Genomic DNA, 26,579 nt, shown 5'->3' with positions numbered 1-26,579 from the left:
GCACCGAGTGTGGGAGGAACTGGATTATCGGCTTGATGTCTGCCGAATCACTAAGGAGGCACATATCGAACATTTGTGAATGCCTAAAAAACTTTTTGAGTTTTTGTATGTGTGTGCAAAGCATTGTGAAAATATCTCAAATAATAAAGTTATTGTAGAGCTGTGAAATCGCTTCAATCATTTGTAATAACCCTGTATTTCCTTTCTTGTGTATTGGAGCGTCCGATGCCACTTTCCAGTCCTTAGCTTCTGATCTTTGATTGAACAACTGGTTGTATACGATTGCTAAAATGGAGCATTTCATCAGCATACTCTGAAGGAACCTACCTGATGTACAACCTGTAGTGGAAGACTTGCCTTTATTAAGTGACTTAAGTTCCTTTGCTACACCAAAAGTACCTTCTAATTAACCCTGTTGGTAGCTGTTGACAATTTTAATTCTGGAATACTTACTGCATCTTCTTTGGTCAAGGAATGTCTGATAGTAACTCCACTTTAAGGCACTGTCATAGTTAAAATTATCATTGCTATTGCCTAGTGAAAGTACCTATTGTGCCTTGCTGCTGGTGTACTTTTACATACAACCAGAACCTCGCTGGATTGTTTGCCAGATGTTGAGCCAGCATTTCACTGAATATGTTAATAATGCACACTAAGTTTTGAGCTTCAACAAAATATATTTTGTCCAATGGGACCAGTTGGGCTTGTATTACATAACCAGTAGCTATGCTATCACAGGCACACAACTACTCAACTTATGTGATTTCACAAATGTCTCCACCTGGAAGTGTAAGTACAGTGTTGTATTAACTTTCTTTTTTTTTTTAGAAAAGGAGCAGGTGGCATTAAATCTGTAGAAATACCACCAGCAACACCCAAGTGAAGACAGTTGATGAATTATATTTTATATTTCAATGTGCTAATGATAATGATTTCTCAGTATACTTGCACAAATTTTTCTGTCTTTGTTTAAAGTGGAGTTAAAGGGAATCTTGACAATACGGCACTTTTTTTTTTGCTTGACAGAGATTTTTGCAGTGCCGTGATTATGCTGTATTACATGAGGGCCACCAATCACAAGACTCATTGTCTATAGTCTCCCTATACCAATATGTAATAATAATATTTTTAGCAAGTGAAGTGGTACACACAAAAACCAAACTCATGTGACTATAAATTGTAGAAAGACAGTGTTTTATGTGAACAATACAATAATAATAGTTTAAAAAACAAACACAATAATGATGTATTTGAGAAATAAACAATATCATTGTACTGATAAGTGTTCATCTGCAACCTTCAACCGACTTCTATACATAAAGGTTCTCTCTCTCTCTCTCTCTCTCTCTCTCTCTCTCTCTCTCTCTGTCTCCCTCTCTCTCTAGTTGTCTTCCAGAGATTTATTACGTATACTGCTTGTCCAGGTCTGTAATCTAATGTAATGTAATTTACTGAGCTAATGCCAATACATAATAACTTAAAGTGTGATTTGAGTAATTTGTGGAAGTGTTAAACATATGTCAAATAATCCCAGTTTTTAGAATTATAGCACTGTCTACAGCAGACAGAAAAGAACATCACTGCAGTCTGACACCATTACGCGGCCCATTTAAAATTTACATTATTGTTTTTACAGCGCAGATTGTTTTATAATAATTTTTCAAGTAGCAAAGCTGGAGACCTGGATCAAGGCAGTTTAGTGACAAATTTGCCAGTCATTTAAAGGTATTGTGTGGAATTATGCCCTGGCCTGTATTGTGTACAATGACGGACGACTTTCGTAACACAAAGTGAACATTATATTTGACCTAGCATGTTGAAAAGCAAAGTGATGACTAAAAGCATATATTTACCAAAGTGCATTTGGTTGTGTTTTAATGTTTTCATAAGATATTTATCATATATGTTTGCATAGTACTGCTAGATTGTTTTCACTTTAACAACTTTACTAATATTACATCACACGTAGACAAATTCACTAAAATAATAATAGCAATATTTAATTAACATAATAATAACAAACTGAAATATTAAGACTTTTCAAGGAATACATAAAATATAATTTAATCAGCGTATGGGCACATTAATGTCTAAGGTCTCGGTGCACTTTATGTGAAAAAAAGTATTATTTTTACTGTATTTAAACTTTGTAACTCATACCAAGAAAATGTTCACTGTTTGTCTAATGGTCATGTCATACAGTTTATTACATGGTGCATTAATACTGACTACTGGGGATTAGTTATCAACTGTAGTATGAGAAGTTTCTATAAGAAAGTATTGTAAGATTGTGTTTTTATTCAGTAAATTTTTGTTACTTGCAAAAACAAGTTGGACATAATAAATTTGCAATTTAATCTGCAATACAAAATTTAAGAGAAAAAAATGAAAGAATTCTTCCGGGTTGTATGGCCATGGTTCATGGAACTCTTCTATCCCTGATGTTTCGTCCAAAGCTAAGTTGGACATCTTTGGAGGTGCTCCTGGTTGTGCTGAGTCTTGCCGATTGTCAGCAAGACTCAGCACAACCAGGAGCACCTCCGAAGGCATAGCTTTGGACGAAACGTCAGGGATAGAAGAGTTCCATGGACCACCGTCATACAACCTGGAAGAATTCCCGCAGCTGAAACATCCAGTCGTGAAAGTCTTCATTGTATGATTACTGCAAAAGAAACAGTGTTTGATGAAAGAACTGCCAACTAATTCAAAAGTAAAATTAGTCTTTGAAAAATCTTCTGCTTTGTAACATTTAAATGATATTGGAAAAAAGAACAAAATGGAAAAAAATGTCTATTAAAAAAACAATATACAAATTGTACAAGACAATATTATAAGTTATCTTGTCTTCTATGTTTCATACCTACCTAGTTCAAGGTGTCTACAGTCATAAAATCTTTGAATGTTGGTTAATGCAAATTAATATAAAGAAACAATTGTAAGTTTGATTTGAAGGAAGACAAACTTCAAGATTATTTGGCAACCAGCAGCACAGGCTTACAAAAAATACCAATAGAGCTGTAGATTGAAGTACTAATCTGAGAAAGAGGTTAAGAAACCTGTCATCTAAGCAGAAGACTGAAGAGAGACAGCAAATCTGTGATTTTAGTCTATACACCTCTAACAGCTTCATTGGTTCAGAGACTTTAGACGAACGTATACAACTGAGTGAGATTAAATAATTTTGCCAAGGACAACAGAAACTGTTCAAAGCTTCTGGTTTGGTCAAGGACACATCTGTAGATCTCATACATGACAATGCCACACAGCTGCCAGTAAATTGCTTCAGTAGACTAAATAAATACATTACTATACCAGTAAATCATTTAAAATATCTTATACAGTATTTATACTTTTAAAAATTTGCAAATTCCTATCTTAAATAATTAGCAGAAAGCAAGCTTGCTTATCCTATTATTTTAAGCAGCTACAGTTCCTGTCTTTCCACATGCTTAACAAATGTGAATGTCATGATAACAGTTTAATTATAATACTAACCATGTACTTTATGAGTGCTTCCTTTCCATGAACATGGGATGTTTGAATGCCAACAGGTATTTAGAAAGCAAAAACTCTAATACTTGGACAAGTTAATTTATTTTTGCTTGTAACTTCTTAATTATTAAATGACATCAGTATAAATGTACAAGAAACCTCCAGAAGGGCTTTCTCAAAACTGTGTTTTATGTTCTGTTTTTCACTGGAGAAGATAGTATCACAGAAAGGGTTATACCTGAGGTACGTTTACTATCATGTGATAAATCAACCACAGTCTTGTTGAATGAGGCCTGTCTGGCACATATTTTTGAGATATTTAATAACAATGGAAAATGTAAATCTGTGACTGGAGGATGTTCTGTATCTGGGTTCTGCAGAATGTAAATTCACTTACTTAAGCACATGGTTAAATTGAAAAATATAAGATACCAAACATATATTGCTTATGCGGATGCCTTGTACCTGTAGTGTAAGCTACACTCTTCTGAGGAGGAGAGGGAAAGAATAACAACGCAAACATTTTGGAAAAGCAGGATTAGTGGCAGCAAAGGAAAACACCAGAATGTGAATAAGTGAATAGCAAAAATTAAATCCCTGCCTTCACTGTGCTTTATTCATCTTTCACATTAGTTTTTTTTAATAATTGCACAAATGTACAATGTTTGCACCTAGGAGAACTCTTTTGATGATCACAGTAGCTTACAAAAAATTATACCATGTCTTGCAATAGTGAAAAATGAAGGATATTTATAAATACATAAAAATATATGCAATTTTTTTCACTATCTGCGAAACTTTGAACAAAGAAACTAGCATCATAGGAAAGGGTGATATTTTAATAAAGGCATTTGTAAAATTGGTCAGTTCATGTTACTATTTTATGCTGCTTGTAACAGAATCCATCACATAGTTCTCATACCTATTAAAAGCAGCAGCCTCAAAATGTGAAATAACAATCAATCCAATTTTTATCATTGATGCCCACAACTTATTAATTAGTAAAATATGTGATGGCATCAGTACTAATTTGTGAGGTAACACACTTCAAGACGTGTTACATCAGATATGAAGTTTTAATACAGAGATATGCCTGTTTAAAAGCAGGTCATATGTCATTACTATTGTAGATAAATTTGTGCCACTTATTTTGCAGTTCAGTACTGGCAGATTAAAGCAAAGGCAAATATACACAGATTCTGTTCCTTAGTCTTGATTACTCACATCTTTGTAATTTAATCAGATGGGCAGAAAAATTGATATTATACATGGGACATACAATAAGAATTTTATTAAAGACACACAATGCATCTCTCTCTAATAAATCCTTGAACACGGGACTTGCACTGAATAAATGCTTTTTACAAGCAATAATTAAATGTATTAATCTCTCTCTCTCTCTCTCTCTCTCTCTCTCTCTCTCTCTCTCTCTCTCACGCACCTCTCTTAACATACTTTCAAGTGGAACAATTTTTATTCTACCCTTTTTCATTGATAGGAAGTATTAAGCTTGTTCAAAAACAATTGTACAAAGTCATACTCTGATTTTCCTCCATTCGCAAATTTAAGAAACTTAGCACCTTTAAATTCTGGAAGTGAACAGCTGAAATAATATCAATAAGAACATAGAATCTACATAAAAGGATAAATCTCTTTCACAATAATGAGTACACAGCTTAAATTATTTTAAAGCTACTAATTAAAAGAATTTTGTACAACCCACAGATACTGAATAACACCACCCCACACAGCCATCCACATATCTATCACAAAAGTTTCTGCACATCTGATTACATGCATTTACATGAATCACTTTTTAGAATACCAATACAATGGGTTTTGTTCCCTGCCGTTAAAATTTGCACATTCTGTGAAATATGAGATCTTCAACATTACAAACCTTTTATTTGCTGTGGATCATAACCCATTTATATACACTGCTTCATTTAAAATATTTTATTTAGAACATTTGTACTGGCTCTTTATGTAGTGACTTGCTGTTTAGATAAAAGGTTTCAATTACAGTGATTTACAAAAATAGCAATAAGATATACCTCCATTACAATTAATAAAACTTTGGTATCAGAGGCTAAAACAAAGCAACAGACAGCCATGTGCTGACACTGCATGTGAAACCTTCAGTCTTCACAAACAACAGGAATTACTTTAAATTAATATTAATTCTGTATTTGTAATCACATAAACATTTACAACAAACTGGCAAATAATCCCTTCACAGAAGAGAGTATAATATGTTAGAAACATTAACATACACCACATCAACAAATAAGTTAGTGTTGTTGAAACAATGGCACTACTTGGCACCCGGAGTGGCCACTGTTCCTTTGCAAAACAGCAATGTGTCTGTCAGACTTTCATAGTGTTTTACACTCAACCACACCAGTTCCCAAAGCATGTCACACACACTTAAAAATTCCATTTTAAAGGTGCTATCTCTAAATCTGATAGTGATTCAGAAACAAACAGCAATTCTGGATCACCTGGAAAAAAATGGACTGTTTCAGTACCTGAAAACATTGAAGCAAAAGGAAAGGTAGGTTTCTCAATGAATACTGGTCTAGTCTGATTTTTTCCAAAGACTTTTGCTACTTCATACATAAATAAATTCTTTTAAATGAGTTTCAAATGTTGAAATAATTTAATCTACTCTAGTTTAGTTAGGACTAACAAAACTATTCAGTGAAATGTGGAGCAAAAGCCTACAATTTCGTGATTATCAACAGTTAACTCCAAGATGTGGAACCCAATTTCAAAAGTAAAATTATTAAAAAACAGCTATCATTCATGCTTAAAATCCTACAAAAAAGTACATTAACTAGTTCAGTACAGCTTCTGCTGGTAGACTAATTCAATACAAAACAGAAAATTTGTGATACAATTACACCAAATTCTTCGCTACCAGTAACGAATTTCTACTTTGTCCAATTTTTATACTGCCAATAGCAGAAAAACCTATGACTCTGATCAATGTAACTACAGATACAATCCACTACAACAATGAAAATTAAATGCTAAAATTTTAGAAAGAGCTGAAATGAGGGCTCAAATATATGAATAAATGATGTGACGTATAAAGCAGCAAGATGAACTGTGAATAGACATGTCACTCACGGGTCTTTTATTAACATACACCAACCAATTGAGACAAAACATTGCTTTAATATATTGGGTAGAACAATGAGGTTCTGACATCTGACATACTGCAAAAATAAATCATGGCTGATAAAAAGTGATATTATGGAGAAAGAAATACAAAATGATGGAGATGCAGTGTACATGCTTAGATGCTAATCTATACTGCAAATGCCATGTAGAAATATGAAGGGAGTTTTATAAAAAATGAACAAGGGGTGTGCATGTGTGTTTTCAGAGGGCTCAAATATATGAATAAATGATGTGACGTATAAAGCAGCAAGATGAGGAAAGGATGTGAGGATGATGGCATGTGTGAAATCACGAGAGGGAGGAGATCAATTAAGTGTGAGGGATTCAAGTGAGCAAATGGGGGTTCAAGTGAACAAATGGGGGAGAGAGGATCAAGTGATGGAGGGGATCAGTGGTGATTAGCAGCTGAAAAGAAATAGTAAGTGGCGGCCTAACCAAGAGGGGAGTGGGATTGTCAGAAAGACTGTGGTTGGAAAATGTTTGGCCTTTTGCTGAATACACAATGCTCAGTGCAAGCTTAATTCAGATGGATGAGGAAAAGTTTTCATTCCGATTACCAATGTCTTCTTTTACATTCATTCCATACTACTTGTCACCTTTATCACCGACTTTAATATGTATTCTCATCTGCATACTGTTCTCTACTTGCCTATTTTTAAGTGATAACACATTTCTCTGAAGTGTGTAAATTTCCATTCCACAATTTGGACATTTTATATCCTATGCTCATCACTATCACACAGGCACCTTATCACCAAATATATTTTTGTCAAGAATGCTGAAATATAATGTATCAGTGCCAGCTTACACTTCTTCATTACTTGTTCTACCTCACTACAAACTGCTGATTGCTTTCACTGTTTTGGTCTTTCATTTCTGCATCATTGCCTTTATTCCTACTTCATATAAATTATGCGTATTAAAGAATTTAATTAATACATCTTGTATTGGCTTTACCATCACTGTGTGTCTACAAATTCAATTCTCCATTATGTTTTCAAGCTTGTTTTTACTGTAATTAATAATTGCCTTAATTTTACAAATTAGTCTTCTGGAGACACAAGTGAAATTTGCATAACTGCCTTGAGTGTGAAGTCTATCTGTTGTGTAGTTTGTAGCAGTTGCTACTCATTCATTCAGTGATTGTGTATATTCACTAGTAATGAAAAAAAAAGGAACAACACATTCCTTTCACATTTTTATCTATCTGTTCTCAGCTAAATTCAATGTGAAGTCTGAAACATATCACAGAATTATAGCTGTATTTATTCACTCCCAAATATGAAAGATTTATCAGCAAAAATTGGGAGTTACATCAGTGCCATTTGTGCACTTGAGGTATTATATAGGAACTTACAGTACAACAGCACTAACATAATCTGTTTTCAAAAGCCATGGAGTGAAATTACTCTAAAACCATTTTCACAAAGAAATAAGTAGTTGCTATTACAAGAAATTTAAGAAATGGATGGGAGATATTACAAGTCTCACAGAAACAAAACAAAATGTGATAAAGTGCTATCTTCATTTCCATTATAAGTTGTGTAGCTTTTACCATGTCCTTATGCGGTTTATCTTTTACTGCTAACAATGATCCTTCCTTTTGTGAAACACAATCTCGTAAAAATTATCTTTTCATCACCATAAAGCAACAGCAATTTCCAATTCGTGAGACATGTTGCGGTGACTGCTCACCATAGCTTGCTGTCCTATTGTCAGTGAGAGGCAGCACAGGCCGCAGAAGATCAGGTAAGTGCTGGGAAGCCCGCCGACACTGCTTGAAAAATTGATGCTGTAACAACTGAGCAGCCGTTGGACGTGCTGATGGTTCTCGCAACAGGCACAACTGTGTCAAGTCATGGAATGCCTCAGAAAGTGTACGTTCCAGCATTGCACGTCTCTGTTCGTAACGGGCACTTGCCACTGTGTCACCGTATCCAATATGTTCTACTGAAACTTCAAAGAACAAATAAGATACATTGCATTTAAAAGTTGTGCCTTCTCATAATAGTATACAAAAATGAAGAACAGCACCCAAATTTAGAATTACAATACATAATAATGCAAAATAGAGAACTGGAAATGTACAAGACTAGAAAATATAGAGCAGAACTCACCTCGTGTGTGAAGCTGAGAGTAATGAATAAAACCTAATGAGCAAACTGAATCAACTGTGAGGCTGCAAATTCAATATTCCCTTTGGAACATTTGAACACTGACAGGACAGACTTGTATAGTCAAAGCAAAATATTTCCGTATATAACAGAGATGTAAGGATGTGAACAGAAAGTAAGACAAGGAAAAAATGGTATCTGATTATGTTATAAAGAAAGAGTATGAAAGAAAATGTAATTCAAAGCAACAAGGCAGTTGAGTCAGGGAGAGATAGACACAGATAACTAATGTCTGCAGAGGGAGAAACAGCAGACAAGTTAAGCAGTTTATTCTTTTGTGACTGCCAAAGTCATGCTCTGCAACATACACACAGCTGACTGACAGTCTTCAGAAACTCTCCTCATAATGTTGGTAAATTTGGAAGGCACTGGCACATTGCTAAGACTGCCAACCATGCAAAGCTTCATATCTCCATGTTAGTTTTAATTTTTCTAATGGTATAATTCAAATACATGTTTATTTGGTCTGCACAAATATGTTCATAAGGCTATAATAGGTGACCTTACAAGGGTATTAAAGAATATTCTATATATTTTGGAGAGTAGAGAGAAAAAGAGACAGACAGTAAACAACATTAATGTTACTCAGTGTCATTCATAAAACTGGAAACACAGTGAGAACACTCAGTCAGAGGAAGACTGTCACTTGCTCTGTCCCACAGATTCAGTCACTGAAATATTGGTCACAAAGTTTAATGTAAGCAGACAATATTGTACTTCGTGTGAGAGGCTAATCTTCTGGAGATAAGTTTAAGAGCACACTTCTTTCAACCGTGAACATACAATGCGAAGTGCACACCGTACAATCAGTGATTACATTACAAATGAAAATGAAGTGAGCACTATGAAGTTCTTAATTTGTAATCTGTAGTGATTCACACAGTAGACAAAGCATCAACAAGTTACAGCATGACTGCCAAAGAAGTTTCTAACATGGAAACAAAACTGTGAAGCACATTTTCTGCAAGTAGTAGTTCTTTCAGAGATTTTATTAGTTGGAGTTTGAAAACTCAATGACCCATAGTTATTAAAGATCAATTGAAAAGGCATGAAATATTCTACAATGATATGTAGAAAGCCCAATGATGTGCCCGAGACGTATGCTGCAGCACAATCAGAATACAGTACAACAAATTCTCAAATAGACTTCTACAGGTACAAACAGATTAATTGTGATGTGTATATATTTTGAGACTAAGATGTGACACTAGTCCCACTTTGGGGGGGGGGGGGGGGGGGGGCGCACTACAGAAAGAACTACCTTCACATCCTCCTACAAAATTCAGTAAGAGAGAGAAAAATCTCTTAAGCTGTCAGGAGCAAGTTGGAAAAAATTGTTAAAAAGTCAAATGTTTTGTGAAATGATTTGTCAAAATAAGAAATAAAATACATTACAGAAACATTTGATTTGTGTCTGAATGATTCTAGAAATCATGCCAAGTGAATGTGGTGCATTAAATATTTTTCTAATCTATTTTATTTCTTACTATTTACCAAATCATTTCACATAACATTTGGACTCTAATTTTCATTTGCTTTTTAAATGTTCAAGTTTTGTTCAGAAATCATGAAACAATGTATCTAAATATTAATCAATATTCTATTATTGTTACAGTATTAGATCACAAGAAAACAAAGAAGTTTCAGTTTATGCTGCAATCCGATATTTATTTTTTCAACATGAAAGACAGATGGAAAGAATTCTGGAATTTCTACACAAAATAACTAGTCCTTGAAACGATGAACTTCTCGGCACCTCATTTACGTAGCTGGAAGCAGCTGATCGTGAAATATTTAAATTTTCCCTCAAATCACTAATTCAGTGTTTCTTAATTACACTGATCACTTTCAAGCAAGTAATTTTTTATTTTATTTTATTTATTTATTTACTTATTTTTTGGGCAATATTAGATCTCTTGCTGGTCAATTTTGTATCCCATTTGTCATTTGTCCATTTCCCTTCTTCATTTGGCTATGAAAATTTGAACAAAAATCAAATGTGTAATTTTTTTCGCTCTGCTCAATCATTTGACCAAAAGCCAGTCATCTTAAATTAACTGTATAGAACTCAAACATTTAAACTGATAAGATCAATTCAGCTTCGAATAGCTATGTTCATCCATTTATACAGATTTACCAAGATCGGACTTGAGCAACATGTGTCAGACTACAGTAAAGAATGCAAAAAATACTATTATAGAAAGGATTACCCCAGGTGGAAATAACAGAACATTAGGGACAACAATGGGTATTTTGGACTAACCAGGATGTTGTATCAGGTTACCAAGTTAAATTAGTATTACATATTTTATTTTCACTTCCTGCTGCCTTTATCCTTTTCATCTTCATCACATTTGGTTTCTATCAGCCAATACACTAGCATTACTACTGTGCACTATCTTCTGCAGAAAATATTTCATTCTGCCCTATCACCTGATCACAAAATGCTCCCATTTATTTATGTGGCTAACATGACAAGGACAAATTATTCTCACTTAATGTGAGAAGTTCCCAAGCAAATGAAGTTCCTTTAATATTATGGTAACACTCATTAACAATAAATGTAATTCCACCTACACTTCTATGTCTTTTACAAGTGCTCTCTGCAATGGCATACACTCCTGTGGCCTACAGGGACACTAAATAAAATTTTATTCTATGCTGTAGATGGTTACCACTTTGGCAGTAACAGCACGGTCTTCATTGCGCAAGAACTAGCAAACACATTTCTGGTCTTTCCTTGTCAGGGAAACAGAGAGTATGATGCAATAGTTGGAGAATAAGATATACCTACATGTGTAACAGCAATCAGAATTCTTCGCACAAAAGCAGACAACTGAGTTTCTGATTGTTGTTTTTCATTATTTATATTGAGGCACACAAAGCATTGCCATTAGCGTCCATAAACAAATAACCAAAGTCACAAACTAAAATACTAGTACCGAAGTAGAAGAAAATCATGACAACATCCTATGCAACACACTCTGGTTGTTGATCTGCTAGATTGTTTCTCTGAATTAATACGTACCCTGGTAAACAGGTGAATGAATTGAGTCTTGTGTCATCTGGACATTAGTGTCCGCTGGACATACACACTAGACAGTTTTTAAGCCCGTTCAGATAACACTTATTCCAGTGTCCTCAATAAAACATCTATTTATTAATTTTTATTCATCCAAGGAACATCTCACAAGGATATAGGAACGCTAATACATAAGTCACAACCTATTGTGAGTGAACATGCTGAATCTTTCTGGTAACCAGGTATTGAGAACACAATCAAAGAAAACCACACAGTAGCCATGACTGCCCATTTGAAGAGCATCCACATCAATTGACATTTAAAGTTGGTATTAATTATTAAACACCAATTTGAATGCATGACCTTGGACAGAGTCTTCCTTTTATTCCAGTAAATCTAAACTAATTTTGGGCATGATATCCCAATCACTTCAACAGTGCACGAGAATGGTCACACTCATGTACTATATGCAGTCTCCATTATAGATGAGCTACACCTTCTTAAAATTCTCTCGATAAACCAGACAATTTATCTTCCCTATTACCGAGCTTATATGCTCATTCCATTTCATATCACTTTGCAATGTAACGCCTAGATATTAAATCAATGTGACTTTCAAGAAATACACCACTAATACTATATTCATACATTATAGGCCTTTTTTCTGACTCACCTGCATTATTTATTTATTTATCATATGGTTTTCTAACACTTAAGAGTTTAGAGCATAATATATACAATATCTTATAAACAAACAAAGTATTTATGTTATCTGTCAACCTGGGAGTTACCACCAGAAAGTTTACTGGTCTAACACCTTATGATCTTGTGGGGCATTCTTCTGTGGTGTGATGGCCTGTGGTTCTCCACAATCACAAAGTGGTGATGGATGCTAAGCCCCTTTGTGTAAAAAATTAGCACATCTGCCTGTTTAGCACTGACCACGTTTGGTGTGGAAAGTCAAATCCTAGCGGTTTTCAGGTGACAGCATATTATTATTTTGTTGTTCAGTACATTCTTGAGTCTAATTCTTGAGTCTGTGCATTAGTGAGATTGAACTTGGCTTCCACAGCGACCCTTGTGTTTACTATAGAAGGTCATCTAGAGCAGAGTCTTTTGTGATTTGCATCATCAGTATCTTGATGGATTGGTAGATTTTTATTATACATGATCTTTTTGTATTCATTCATGACTGCATTTATGCATCACAGTTGAGGAGGTGGAATGTGTCTTAGCCATTCTGGAGGTGTTGATCTGATAAAAACTGCAATCATTCTCAGTGTTATTTAGTTGTACATCTATATTTTGTTGGTATGGGCCATTTAGCCACAATGGCAAAAACCTGAGCAAACCTATGGAGGATTAGATACCTAACCTCAGTGAGAAACAAAGTCGGGGCACGCGAGAGTGGGGGAAATGGTCTTCCGAAGAATACGGGGTTGGGTTATGGGCTAATAACCAATACCTAGAAAAAGTCTTATTCCGAAATATCAGGGAAATACAGCCAGATGGATGTTATGCTGAAGACATGGCAAACTAACAAGGAATATGAGAATTTGATCATGGAACAAACTGACATTATACAAAAATGGAGCCTTTGGAAGTCTGAATGGAACAGCAAAAACTTACAAAATGGCTACCACAGCCTTGCAAAAGGCAAGATAGACTGGACAAAGTGTGTTCCAGAAACACCAGTGTACTATGTACTACAGCAGCCACAATAGTGAAGACAAATTTTGTGTGGTATTTATAACCAAAGCACTGAACTACTAGTAATAGGATTTAAAGCAATAAGTCCAAGGATACAAATAAAACGGAAAAACTGCAGGCTCTTAAATGCACATGCCCCTGCTGAGGGGAAGACGAGGATACTTTCTGTCAGGGAATGGAGCAAGCTTATTGACAGTGTTAAAAAAAAAAAAGATATAAAATTGTGATAGGAGATATGTACAGTAAGGTATGGCAAGAATGGATCTTCTCCCCTACCACTGGTAAACACAGCCTCCAAAAAGATAGAGAGAGTAATAACAATGCACTCCACCTGATAAACTCCAAAGCACCACTTAACACGACATTCTCTAGCTCATGGTTTAAGCATAAGAACATACAAAAGTGACTTTGGTGTCACCAGACAACAATACTGGGAACCAAACTCATCATTTATACAAATAAAAATAAAATGATGTTTGTTGGTAAGAGCATCAATTGAGCAGGGCTGGACACACATGGCTAATTTTCTTTTAAGAATGTTCGTAGCTGTTCAAATAACCTTTTTCGGGAAAGAAAAGTTAGAAAAGTTGTCCAAAAAATTGGAAAATTAGGGAAAGTCTGAATGTGCTTTTTCTATGGAATTTTTGTACAAACTCAAGATTATAACTTAAGACTCAAATGATGAAAGTACATAATTCTTTTCTTTATGATCCTGGAATTGTTTAGAGAGAGAGAGAGAGAGAGAGAGAGAGAGAGAGAGAGGAAAGTCAGATAATTTGGTCAAACTTCAAAGTGGAGAAAAGAAGAAAAGAAATTGTTTGTCTGACTTAATTCAATTGAGACTTAAATTTTGGGAAAAAAAACCACATGGTTACAAGTCAATCACAATCCATGCACATCACACATTTCCAGCATTTCAGCACTGTAATGTGAATAGAAACCATCTTGCATGTAATATTCCCCATTGGTGTACTTCTGAATGTACTCTTCCTCAAATTGAATATCCATGGCCACAATACTACTGGATACAATGGTCACTCAAAATGACATTTTTCTCATTTTTATTTTGTTTACATATTTCCAATAGGTCAATGCCAGATAAAACCAAAAGCTTAAAGAAATTCTCTGCCCACTAATAGAAACACTCCCGAATCATACTGTCATTGTTAGAAGAGAGTATAATGTTCAACAACTGGTTTGGATAACTACAGTTTTGTAAATGGTAGATGTGGTAAGACGTCTTGTGAAACAATACTATATGTCTTCTCTGAAAACTAATTACAAGGGAAGGTCACAATGTTTGGATCATGGATTTACTTTAAAATTTGTACACTTTTAGTAATCCATTTGGACAACATTACGTGAAAGGGTAGTACGACATACTACTTAGGCAATTAAGGGGAATTCACACATACACTAAATTTTATCACTATCCACATTAGCTGCTGAAGGGAGCCAGTGTCTGCAGATTGAAGCGTCCAGCTCCAAAGCAGTTCTGGGTGCCTTATCCAATTGCAGGTGTAAGGGATTTCACAATTCACGACAGGCATACATGCTTGGGAAAACATTTTGCATTTGTTCATTTACTTGCCAATAGTTATATTCTTGTAGTAATTAAAAATCAGTAAACAGTTAAATAATATGGAAATTCAATAAAAGTACATGCAAATACACATATTTCTTCGTTATATTATCTTTCAAGTGTCATATATACGAAATAGTATGACATGGTCAAGAATATCTTCAGTGTTTGGAGGGGGCGGAGCTTGAATGCTAACCACTTTGACACCACCACCTCATGCTCAGAGTCGCAATGTTCTGGTACTTACTCAACGCATGAAATTTCTACTGTCATTTTCTTGAAATTGCCTAAGTAGTATGTCTTAAGAACTTACATTTCAAATGTTCGTATGATGATTACCAAACAAGAAAATGGAAATCTTGCAGCAAAAATATTTTTGACACCGCTGCACATATATAAATAGATTATTTCATCTTTTGTTTTTTAACCAATAGAATGGCATTTTCAAATTTTGAAATATTATGATAGATAAAGAATGATGGGAAGGAAAAATGAAGGCAATTAAAAAAGTTAATAAGGTGATTAAAAATGATATGTCAAAGGAATAGAAATAAAAAAAAATTACATTAAAACCCAATAACTAAATAAAAATTATGATCAAAGTTATTTCAATGAAGACTTTAAATATAAAATTTTCAGTGCATCTTACGAGATTCGAACCCACAACCTCTGACATATGGAACTAGTATTGTAGCCATTACGCCATTAAAGTTGTAGTGCATTCCATGAAATTCTGAAATTTTTTCATTGATTACTCATTAACAATGGCTCACCAAGGTGAATGGCTGCAGGATGTGATACCTAGGATCTTGTAAACTACATCATCATATAGATAGTTTCAAAAAGTTGATTCTGCTGCTCGGGACCTCTCTCTGTGAATTCAAATGCAATTGTCTCTATGGCATTCAGCAGGGATTCCAAAAACATATGGGCCACCGAAACCCACACACTTTAATATCACAATATAATGAAAGCCATGAATAATGGCAATCAGGTTGATGCCACATTTCTCGACTTCCAAAAAGCATTTTACTTATTACCACACCAACCCTCATTACCTAAGTATGATGATATGTGGTATCAAACAAGATTAGTGATTGGACTGAGGAGTTTTTGATAGGGAGGACATAGCATGTTATCATGAATGGAGAGCCATCAGCAGACAAAGTAATTTCATGTAGGCCCCAGGAAAGTTGGTCGGTACCATTGCTGTTCTTGTTGTATATGAATGACCTGCCAGACAATATTAAACTTTAAACCTTTTGCAGTTATCTATTACAAAGTAGTTTCTGAAATAAGCTGTAAAAATATTCACTCACCTCGTAAGATTTCAAAGTTGAGCAAAGACTGATAATCTGCTTTAAATATTCAGAAATGTAAAGTTGTGCACTTAACAAAAAGCATGATTGTTGTCTCCCACAACTACAATATAAGTGGGTCACATCTGGAATCATCATGTAAAGGTTCAATTACAGGTATAGCAGATGGCAGAATTCAGCTCATTGGAAGAATGCTAGGAAAATGCAGCAAAAAGAGCTAGATCATAAAACAATTGTGCAAACAAATCTAAAATATTATTGAAGTGTGTGGGGCCCATAAGAAATAGAACTAATAGGGAATATTGAAAATGTACAATAAAGGGTAGAATAAATAATCACAGAATGTTTTGGCCCAGATGTCACAGTCATCACAATGGTGAATAACCTGAACTGCCAGAAGCTTTCAGATAGATGCCAACTAGTGACATCTATTCAACAACTCAAGGTAAGCACTGTTCACCCAGCATAAACTGAAAACAATGGTGAGACTCATGGAAACAAAGTTTAAAAATGTCCCTTGCTTGGATTCACAAATACAATTTATGCAATATTTTTGGTTTAGCCTTGCGAATTTCTAATGAACCTCAGCAGGCTTGGTAACTTCACAATCTCTGTGCATTACAATTCAAGTGAGCCCTGATGTTACCTGAGCGGTGGTCCGAAAAAGCAACCACTGGATTTCCTGCAAGCATCGTTACCTATTACTCCAGGTTACAAAAGTCCTGTAGTGAGCTGCAGAGTTAGGGGAAGTTTACAAGGGACTTCTGCAACCGATGTTAATGTATAGCTTGGGAGGGAAGGGGGAAGAAGGCTGTTAAATATGCCTCGTGGCGACAGTGTGCAGGAAGTCAAGCAGTCAGGATTTGATAGCGGGCATCCAGAGAAGCCGTTAGATGACAAAACAGGAAATTAAGTACAATGAACACGATATTTTTCAATATACAGAGTACAAAGGGCACGCCTAGGGTCGGAAGTTAACAGGTTTAGGCCAGTCTAGGAGGTCGAATAATTAATTAAAATGGGCAACAGAAGGGGAAACGGTTCATGTTAACTTATGTTGGTGGCCAGTCATGAAAGGCAGAGCCAAAGGCTCTGCTTTCCAAAAAGACGTCTGTTCTGCTCGAGGTCTGGATTACAAGAGAGAGAACCAACTGTGTTCTGCTCCGCAGGACGCTCCGGCGTCCACACACGTGATCGGGTATCCCATGCACGCTATTGGCTAAAATCAATGGCGTAAATTCGCTAACAGTTGCAGCAGAGGGCTCAGGGCGTCTCCTGTCAGCCACTTTAAATGGACAGAACCGCCTCAGTTTTGAAAGGCAAGTGACTTGTGTCACATAGACGTGGCATGAATTACTCTGGGAGAAAACTTGTGAAGATTCCACTGGGCCTTTGAAATAAATTTCTTAAACCAATTCCCTAAAATATTCCTTGACTGGCTGCCATCCTGTACAGAGCCAAATAGAAGAAAAAGTTCTCTTCTTTTCTGAAGCTATGGGAAATGTGTTTGTGATTAAGGTAATTAAACAATTGGTACATAGTTTTAGGTTATCTCCATACTATAAACAGCTTTAAAATTTTGTAACAAACATCACAAAGGCATACTCCAGTCGGTGCAAAGTTGAGGAACAGAGCTCAGTGCATATTGTAGTGCACAGTGTAGAAAGCATGGAAACTCAAGCAGGGCAATACACAAGTGAATGTGCAATCTGTGGGATTCCACTTTATAACTAAGCTGAAATCTTGCATACAGTGCTTCCATATACAACTGTACAACAGCAATGAGTTGTCTGGAGTAGGCCGTAATATGCAAAAGCTGTAGTGTAGTTCATGTATTTTGTTCACAAATGTTAAATCCATTTGGAATCATGATGGTTACAGAGACATGGCTGATGTTCAAAATACAACCAGTCTCAGAACCACTGGCTCTGCATAATCAATTTTAAAAAAGTGTTTGGGAAAAAGAGAATGGACTAGTTTGGGTGAACAGGAGACAGCTTGTAATTTACAACACAACAACCTTGTATGAAAGAATGGGGACATAATGAAATGCCTGATGTAATTTGCTTCATGTCAACATAAGAGATGATGTTTAGAGGTTGTGATGAATCACACATTTATCAATAAAGGCAATAACACTGAATTTGTACAGCTTCTCAATGAATATGACCAAAAGATGAATAATCATTTAGAACATTCATGCCTGTTTCAGGAGTATCAAATCTAATAAATACATAATGAAAATTGGTTCTGTTTCAAATATGTCTATGAATACAATAAGAATGGGAATGAGTGAAACAAATTTAGTCTCAATTATTCTGGATAAATCAACTGATGCAAATAACCTCTCAAAGATCTCTTCAGTCTTTCGTTATGTCACATCTGATGATCAAATTTTTAAAATTCATTAACATCAGTGAAGACAGAATAGCCAAGACTATATCATGATGTAATACAACAATTGTTTTTTTTAATTATGGTTTTAGGGCGCAAAACTGCTACAGTCATAAGCGCCCATTCTGTGGCTTACTGAAGGGTAAAAAATCAAATTTTAAATTGGCAGCAATGGGATCGAAACTCTCAAGGGAGTGAAACTAAAAACGAAAGGAAAACAGAGAGAACTGCTATTGACGAGGGGTTGTGTTCCACGAAAAAGAGCTTCAAATGACCGATGTCATCTCACTGACACTGATAAACTCAAGGACACAATCGGCTGAGTGCGTGTCATCTGCTAAAAGGGAATACAGATCAGCCAACAGCTGTAAAAGGGCATGTAGCGGATTCAGATAGGGGCACTGAAGTAAAAGGTGTATCACTGTCCACGGTTGAGAGCAGTGGGAACAAAGTGGGGGAGGATAGTCACTTAAAAGATGTTGACAGCTAAAGAGACAGTGCCCTATCCAGAGTCTAGTTGAAATTACCTCCTCCCACTGATGAGGCCGGGAGGAAGAGGTCCAAGCACAGGGAAGAGGTTTCACGTCCCGTAATTTATCATCAGGAAGTGTAGACCAATGTGTGTGTCATAAAAGAGCAACATGACAACATAAAAGCATCTGTAGATCGGCAAACGGAACCATGGGGACGGTGGGCCAAGGAAGAGAGACTGCAGCCTTTGCCGCCACATCGGCTGTCTCGCTTCCGCAGATACCTACATGCCCTGGGATCCATAGGAATGCCACAGACATGCTCCTCAAGTGGAGCATGTGGAAGCAGTCCTGAATCCAGTAGACCAGAGTGTGGACGGGATAAAGAGCATGGAGGTTGAGATGAGAGCTGAAGGAATCCGAGCATAGAATATACTGTAGCTGTTGATGGCAATGGATGTCTTGGACAGCCTGGAGAACGGCGTAAAGCTCTGCAGTAAAAACTGAACACTGGTTGGGAAGCCGAAATCTAATAGGGGTGTCGCCAACAATATAGGCACACCCAAAACTATAGGTGGTGGGGGATACTATCTTTGGGAAGCTGGCATAGGTCACGGAGAGGGCAGGTCCAGGGGCGAAGCCAAGGTGGTGCAGTACCCCCATTGGTCAAGAAAGTTTTACGACATGGGAAGGAAAGGGAATGTAGCAGTTGACGGAAGTGGCAATTAACAAGTAGAAATATTGCAAAAATGCAAAAAAACAAAGTGTATACATTAGGTGCGCTTTATTTTTCAAATTCTGTATTTCTTCACACATACCCCCTTACATATCCTTTTGTTTTAAGAATATTTTTAAGACCTATTTTGTTGAAATTGAAGATAAGGATCCCATGCCCCAGTGGCAAAGAAGTTGTGTCATGTAGCTACATGCTCGTTTATTACTGCTTATGCACATGGCAACTGCTGTCATACTGTCCACCTTCAGCTGTGTGTGTGTGTTTCCATTCAATGACATTGTGAATATTTATATCATGGTGATTAGTTTAAAATGTAATAACAGTTACTTATTTAGTCAGTGAAGTTAAGCAGCAGATCAGTGGACATAAATTACCATCTAATCGACAGGTTTTGGTGGTGGTCTTTTATAACGTACATAAACTGAAAATCGACTATCGGTAAAAGTGATAATTTAGTTGCGTGTGAATGTGTAATATTTTGGGAGAATGCTAGGTTTCCTAGAAGAGCTCTACCACATTTTCAAAGAAATTTACAGACCTGCATTTAGAATGACGCAATCTGAAAAAAGTGCTCAGAGAAAGATAAAACTCACAAAAAATGAGTGCAAGTTTTCTGCAAATCTACATAATCTCTTTGGATGTTGCCTATTTTAGGGGTTTGAACATGACAAAAATAGTAGAGGATGAACTCTTTTTACTACATCAAAGAGTCCAATTGTAGAGGTTATCTTGGAGGTAGTGATTGCAAGTTGGCAGCAAAAGAGGTAAGGCCAAGGATTAGAGTTATGAAAGAGAAATCAAGGAAGATGAAGGATGGTAACAGCTCAGAGCTTTCCTAAAGTACTACCTATTGGTCTGAAGAAACTGTTGACATGAATGATTCTGATGCTGATACCGTTTTTACAGAACCTGCCACTAATTCAGCTTCAATTTCTCATAGTGATGCAACGGTAGAAGAAAGTAAGGCAAATTCAAAAAGGGGAGATAAGCGTGAATGAGGAGACTTATGACACTGGAGACTAACACACATTTTGTGGGACAACATGTCGTTTTACATTTTTTTCCATTGTTCCTTTGGTGATTCTACATTTATGGAGATGCTGATTGTCAACACACAGTGAAAGTGTAGTGACATAATAAATGCGTTCAAAAACACGCAAAAAATCTGTCATTTAGAGTAGCTGACCAGATAAGAGAACTCCAGGATGACGCACACGGATTAATAACATCAGAAATCACGCTTCACCAATAAAAGAAGAGGGACATGTATGGCACAAAACAAATAGTCATTCATTTAGATGCAAAGAAGAATACATCTCCATAAATACAGAAACACCTAAGGACCAACAGAAAAACACATAAAATGACAATAAGATAATAACACTATCCCACAAAATGCCATATGTGTTAAAATCTCTACAAATAAGATACAGTACCAAAAGCTGTGTAATATAAATTTTGAGAGCCCAGTGTCTACAGTTTTCTGCAGAGAGAGATAAAAGGAACATACAATAACACCAACCCACGTACCGTTATAGAAACTACTTGCATGTTGGTGAAGAAAAGCTTGGGAACCTGTGTTTTACTATATTGGAGAAATTAGTTTCTAAATTCTGTTTCTGGCAACATAATATTTATTTATAGGATTTTGATTTATGTAATTCAAATGAATAGTCTAATTTTGTGCATTCTTTCAAAGCTCTTAAGAATATCATTAAGGTGATTGAATCTAACTTCTCCGATTTTTAAAGGTCCACGGTCATAAAAAAAGTACAGATACTGCCATAGTTATAAAGATATTAGAAAAGAGTTACAATCTGAACCAATAACAAATATTAATATACGAAAAACACATTGAGTCTCAGCCAGGCAAAGGGATTGTAATGGGAGGGGAAATTTTTCATTGCGCCTGTCCGCAGCTCAACACCTCCTATGTGGTGGGCACCTATCTATCCACAGCAATCTATCCTTTCCCTACTGCTGTTATTCCAGCCTGGCCTTTTCACAGTTTGATATAATATGTAAACATATAGCGGTAAATGAAATGACTATGTGGAAAGAATGTAAGAGTGAGGCCATGAAATTTGTACCACATAGAAAAAGAAATCTTGGAAAGCCCAAGAAGAGATTGCATGAATAAGACTGACCCACTAACATGACCCCTCAAAGTGAAGATGACAATAAATTAATAGTGTATTGTGTAAGGCAGAATTCCGATTCCAGATTTTTCTATTTTTTTCTGAAAGTCCATAAATCCAGAGATACAATAACCAAAACATGATTGTTTTGGATATTCCACTTTTAGCAGAAGAGAGAGAGGAACACAACAATTATTATTGTTAAGCATCATAAATCATTAGTAGTGTTTTTCTTCCCTTTACAAATCTAGCCAGATAACACGGCTGTTTGTTAGTAATATTGGAAATACCTGATGGACACTATGTAAAATAACAGAAAGGGAACCATTCACGCGTAAAACACTGAGTCCTGGCTCCTCTTCTCACAGAAAGTACACTCATTCACACACACACACACACACACACACACACACACACACACACATCCACACTGACACCCAAACACAAATTACCATGGCTGTAACACAGTGTCACTGTGGTGAAGTGTGTGTGTGTGTGTGTGTGTGTGTGTGTGTGTCAGAGAGAGAGAGAGAGAGAGAGAGAGAGAGAGAGAGAGAGAGAGGAAGGAGTGGGGGTGCATTCAAACAGATGATACATTTGGAAAGGCTATGAACAATAAAATTTCTCTCTGTCAACTCACAGTCAACACTGAAGAAAAACTACAAGTATCATCATAAGTACTAGAAACCAGTGGAACTGTTAGCTGTGAGAGAAAAAAGGCAAGACTATATTTTGGAGTCTGAATACCTAATAATTAAGTTAACACATGTACATTAAAATATTTTTACTAAATAAATACAGGCAGACAGAAATTTGCTTTCGTGCCTGACGCACAAAGTAATGCCTCATTGAGTACACTTCTTAGAGAATTTGTTTTACTGAAAGACTCGAAAATTTTCATAATTTACTTCTTCACTGCTATAGAAAATTACAGATAGAGCAGTGCCTCTCATTCGTCATTTCACATCTCAATCTGTTATGTGCGATATGAACACATGAAGTGCTGCACTGTACTTGTATTACTTGGGTTTAAAAAGAGCTCAGTGTTTATATAAAGCCCTTTATTAAAGTGTGTGACAGGTTATATTAACATCTTTCATATAAGACAATTACAGATCCAAATGGCAGAAACTTACAAAGACTACTAATGATTTCCATTAAGACTTGTTTTGTTTACTACTGTAAAATGTCTGTGACTGTAGCCACTACATTTAAGTTAATTAATTATCACCAAGTAACAGAGGGAGGGGATGGGGAAGAGGAGGGAGAGAATGAGGGAGTGCGAGAAAGGGAGGGGGCGGGGGGAGAGGGAGGGGAGTGGGGGGGAAGGGAGGGAGGGAGGGAGGGAGGGAGGGGGAGAGAGAGAGAGAGAGAGAGAGAGAGAGAGAGAGAGACTATTTACCTCTAATTTCGTCTTCTTCTTCTTCTGTTACTTCATCCTCGCACAACAAACCACAAGGCTGAGGAGAAAACCCATATTCCTTAAAAAATGAAACTGTGGAGACATCCAAAAGCTGTGGAACAGAGCCACGGACTTTTTCCATTAACATCAATGTTGTGGGCATACCAGAGAAGGGTTCCACACCATTGGCCAACTCACAGAGTGTTATGCCAATACTGTAAATATCTGAACTTTCATTGTAACCTTTGAGGTTCTGCAAGAAATGAACATACATTAGGTATGAAAAACACATTTACTTCATAAATTACATTAGTGTATGTTTCATATACTTGCAGACCTGTTCCAGTACTTCTGGGCTCAGCCAGTTCAAATTTTTCTGCGTACTGTTTGGAAATGAATGCACGGTATTCACTCTTCTTCCATCCCTCACAATGTTGTAAGAATACCTGAGCCCTGATAAACAGGCCCTTCCACTAGATGAAACTAATATGTGACTTGCTCTGATGGCCCTGCAATAACATTACAAGAAAAAACTACATCAATGTTCAACTCATTAAATTCTACAAAATGTTACAGCCCATATCAAATCAACCAAAGCTTTGGCCCTCATGGTGCTAGATTCTTTGTTTATTGTATGTGCTCATAGAGTAATATATAAAATTTCGTATCTTTTGATGCATGGTTGACATGTTTTTCATGCTTCAATAAATGAAAATTGCTCATTATACTGAAAGTGTCAAGAAATAAAAATGGCCAAACTTAAAAACCATTGATACTAGGAAGCTGAAACTTATTTTGAAGATCTTGATATGTAACACAATGATGATGTAACATTTTGTTAATTTTATTAGAAACCTGAAAAAATATATTTTGGAAAATCTCAGCACCCTCCTTTTACATAATGTTATGTTTTCCCTGTGTGAGCTTACAAACAGTGATTTTATCTTCCAGAAGGTGAAAGAGCAAGTTCTTGATAAATAAAATTAACAAAATTATATCTTTTAAAAGAATTAGCAGATTTTAGTAACAAACCAGGAGATAGTACTTTTCTCCACAAGCTAAGCACAGATATTAAGCTAACAAAGACTTGAATTAAATGATTATTAATCTCATAGTATTTCCCTGATAATATATTTACATAACAAATGTTGGAAGTGAAAGCAACTGTATAACACATTGTCTTAATTTTTAGAAGAGTTGTCAGCAGTCTTTTCTTCACTAAGAGGATAAATAAAGCAAGCTGCACAATGAAATAACCTAATGACCTTGATGACAGGATGGTAAAGTTATAACTTGAACTATGTTACTTGAATTCTCACTTCTGTGAAAGCTTTCTTTTGGAATTAAAAGTGATTATTTAAGGTCAATGTATTGACTCTTCCAGTGGGGAGGATACAATCAACAACAAGGTGTAAGACTTTGCTTCTGCTGTTTGCAGATAGGCGGCGACAACGGTAAGTAGTGGTTGAAAGAAACAGATCGCAGATGTCAGGCAGTTAGCTTGGACCTCAGTCAACATAACCTCATTCAAACATTAGTCAATTTGTGCCTGAGTCATAAAGTTGTTCTTAATTGAAAATGTCAGTTTATGAGCCTAATTCTTGTCATTTGTTTCAGTATGAAGAAAACAGCGAATGCTCTCAAGTACGTATGGTAAGGACGCTATTAGTGAAAGAACATGTCGTAAGTGGTTCCAACACTTCACAAATGGTGATTTTAGCATTGTAGACCAACATAGTGGTGGAAGAGAGAATGTTTACGAAGATGCAAAATTGGAGACTTTGCTGAGTGAGGACTTGTGTCAAACTCAAGAAGAATTGGCACGATTAGTGGGAGTGACACAGCAAGCCATTTCAAAACGTCTCAAGGCTATGGTCATGATTCAGAAAGTAAAAATTTGGGTCCCGTGTGAGCTGAAACCAAGAGATGTTGAACGGCGTTTGTGTGTTTGTGAACAGTGGCTTCAGAGGAAAAAAAACGGAAGGGATTTCTGCATTGCATTGTGACTGGGGACAAAAAATGGGTTCATTACGATAACCCTAAATGCAAAAAATCATGAGGATATCCTGGCCATTGTTCCACGTTGATGGCCAAACCAAATATTCACGGCTCCAAGATCATCCTCTGCATTTAGTGGGACTAGCTCGGCATCATGTACTATGAGGTGTTAAAACCAAGTGAAACAATCACAGGTGTTCGTTATCGAATGCAATTAATGCGTTTGACCAGAGCACTAAAAGACAAACGGATGCAACATAGTGAGAGGCACGATAAAGTGATTTTGCAGCATGACAACGCTCGACTCCACATTGCAAAAGAGATCAAAATGTACTTGGAAATGTTAAAATGTGAAGTCCCACCCCACCCACTCTATTCTCCAGACATTGCTCCCTCTATTACCTGCTTATATCAATGGTGCATGGCCTGGCTGACCAACACTTCCGATCTCATGAAGAAGTCACAAATTGAATCAATTCGTGGATTGCTTCAAAACATGAACAATTTTTTCGATGCCTGATTTGTACACTGTCCTAAAGATGGGAGAAAGTAGTGGCCAGTGATGGAAAATACTTTGAATGATACATGTGTAACCAATTTGTTTCATTAAAGCCTCAAACATTGGGGGGGAAAAACGGGGGAAGCAAAGTGGTACACCTTGCACAAAGTCCAAGGTTTAGACAAGGAAAGAATTAAGCAGCAGGTCCCTTTGGATGATAACAGACTAATGGCCCTTTTCCAGAACGCAAGCAGTCTCTCACCAATGATGAGACTGAACACTGTTCATTACGGCAACTGCAATAAATCAAGTGTCAATGATGGTCAAATCTTCTGAGAAAGTATACTGTTAGGAAATTATTTTCACAGTTGATATACCAATACCAATAATAATAATAATAATAACAATAATATAAAGACAGTGGAATGAGAGTAAAGGTATGAGCCCCTTGGATGCT

General features: G+C 36.2%; 1 protein-coding gene across 3 annotated transcripts in view; it reads right to left on the bottom strand.

Moving 5' to 3' along the window:
- Nucleotides 1-3,575: 3,575 nt before the first annotated feature.
- Nucleotides 3,576-26,579, bottom strand: part of LOC124802617 (STE20-related kinase adapter protein alpha) — a 36,124-nt gene continuing 13,120 nt past the window's right edge. For 2 of the 3 annotated variants that reach the window (XM_047263503.1, XM_047263504.1), the window contains exons 4-7: nucleotides 23,963-24,134; nucleotides 23,626-23,878; nucleotides 8,374-8,634; nucleotides 3,576-5,993 (exon numbers count right to left, since the gene is read on the bottom strand). In XM_047263503.1, the coding sequence (XP_047119459.1) occupies nucleotides 5,920-5,993; nucleotides 8,374-8,634; nucleotides 23,626-23,878; nucleotides 23,963-24,134 (760 nt within the window). In that variant the 3' untranslated portion in view covers nucleotides 3,576-5,919. The remainder of the gene's footprint in view (nucleotides 5,994-8,373; nucleotides 8,635-23,625; nucleotides 23,879-23,962; nucleotides 24,135-26,579) is intronic. The other variant, XM_047263505.1, reaches the window with a different exon arrangement.

This window comes from Schistocerca piceifrons, chromosome 6 (genome assembly GCF_021461385.2).
Source record: "Schistocerca piceifrons isolate TAMUIC-IGC-003096 chromosome 6, iqSchPice1.1, whole genome shotgun sequence".
Classification (NCBI taxonomy): Eukaryota; Metazoa; Arthropoda; class Insecta; order Orthoptera; family Acrididae; genus Schistocerca; species Schistocerca piceifrons.
This window is presented reverse-complemented; position numbering and strand designations above follow the sequence as displayed.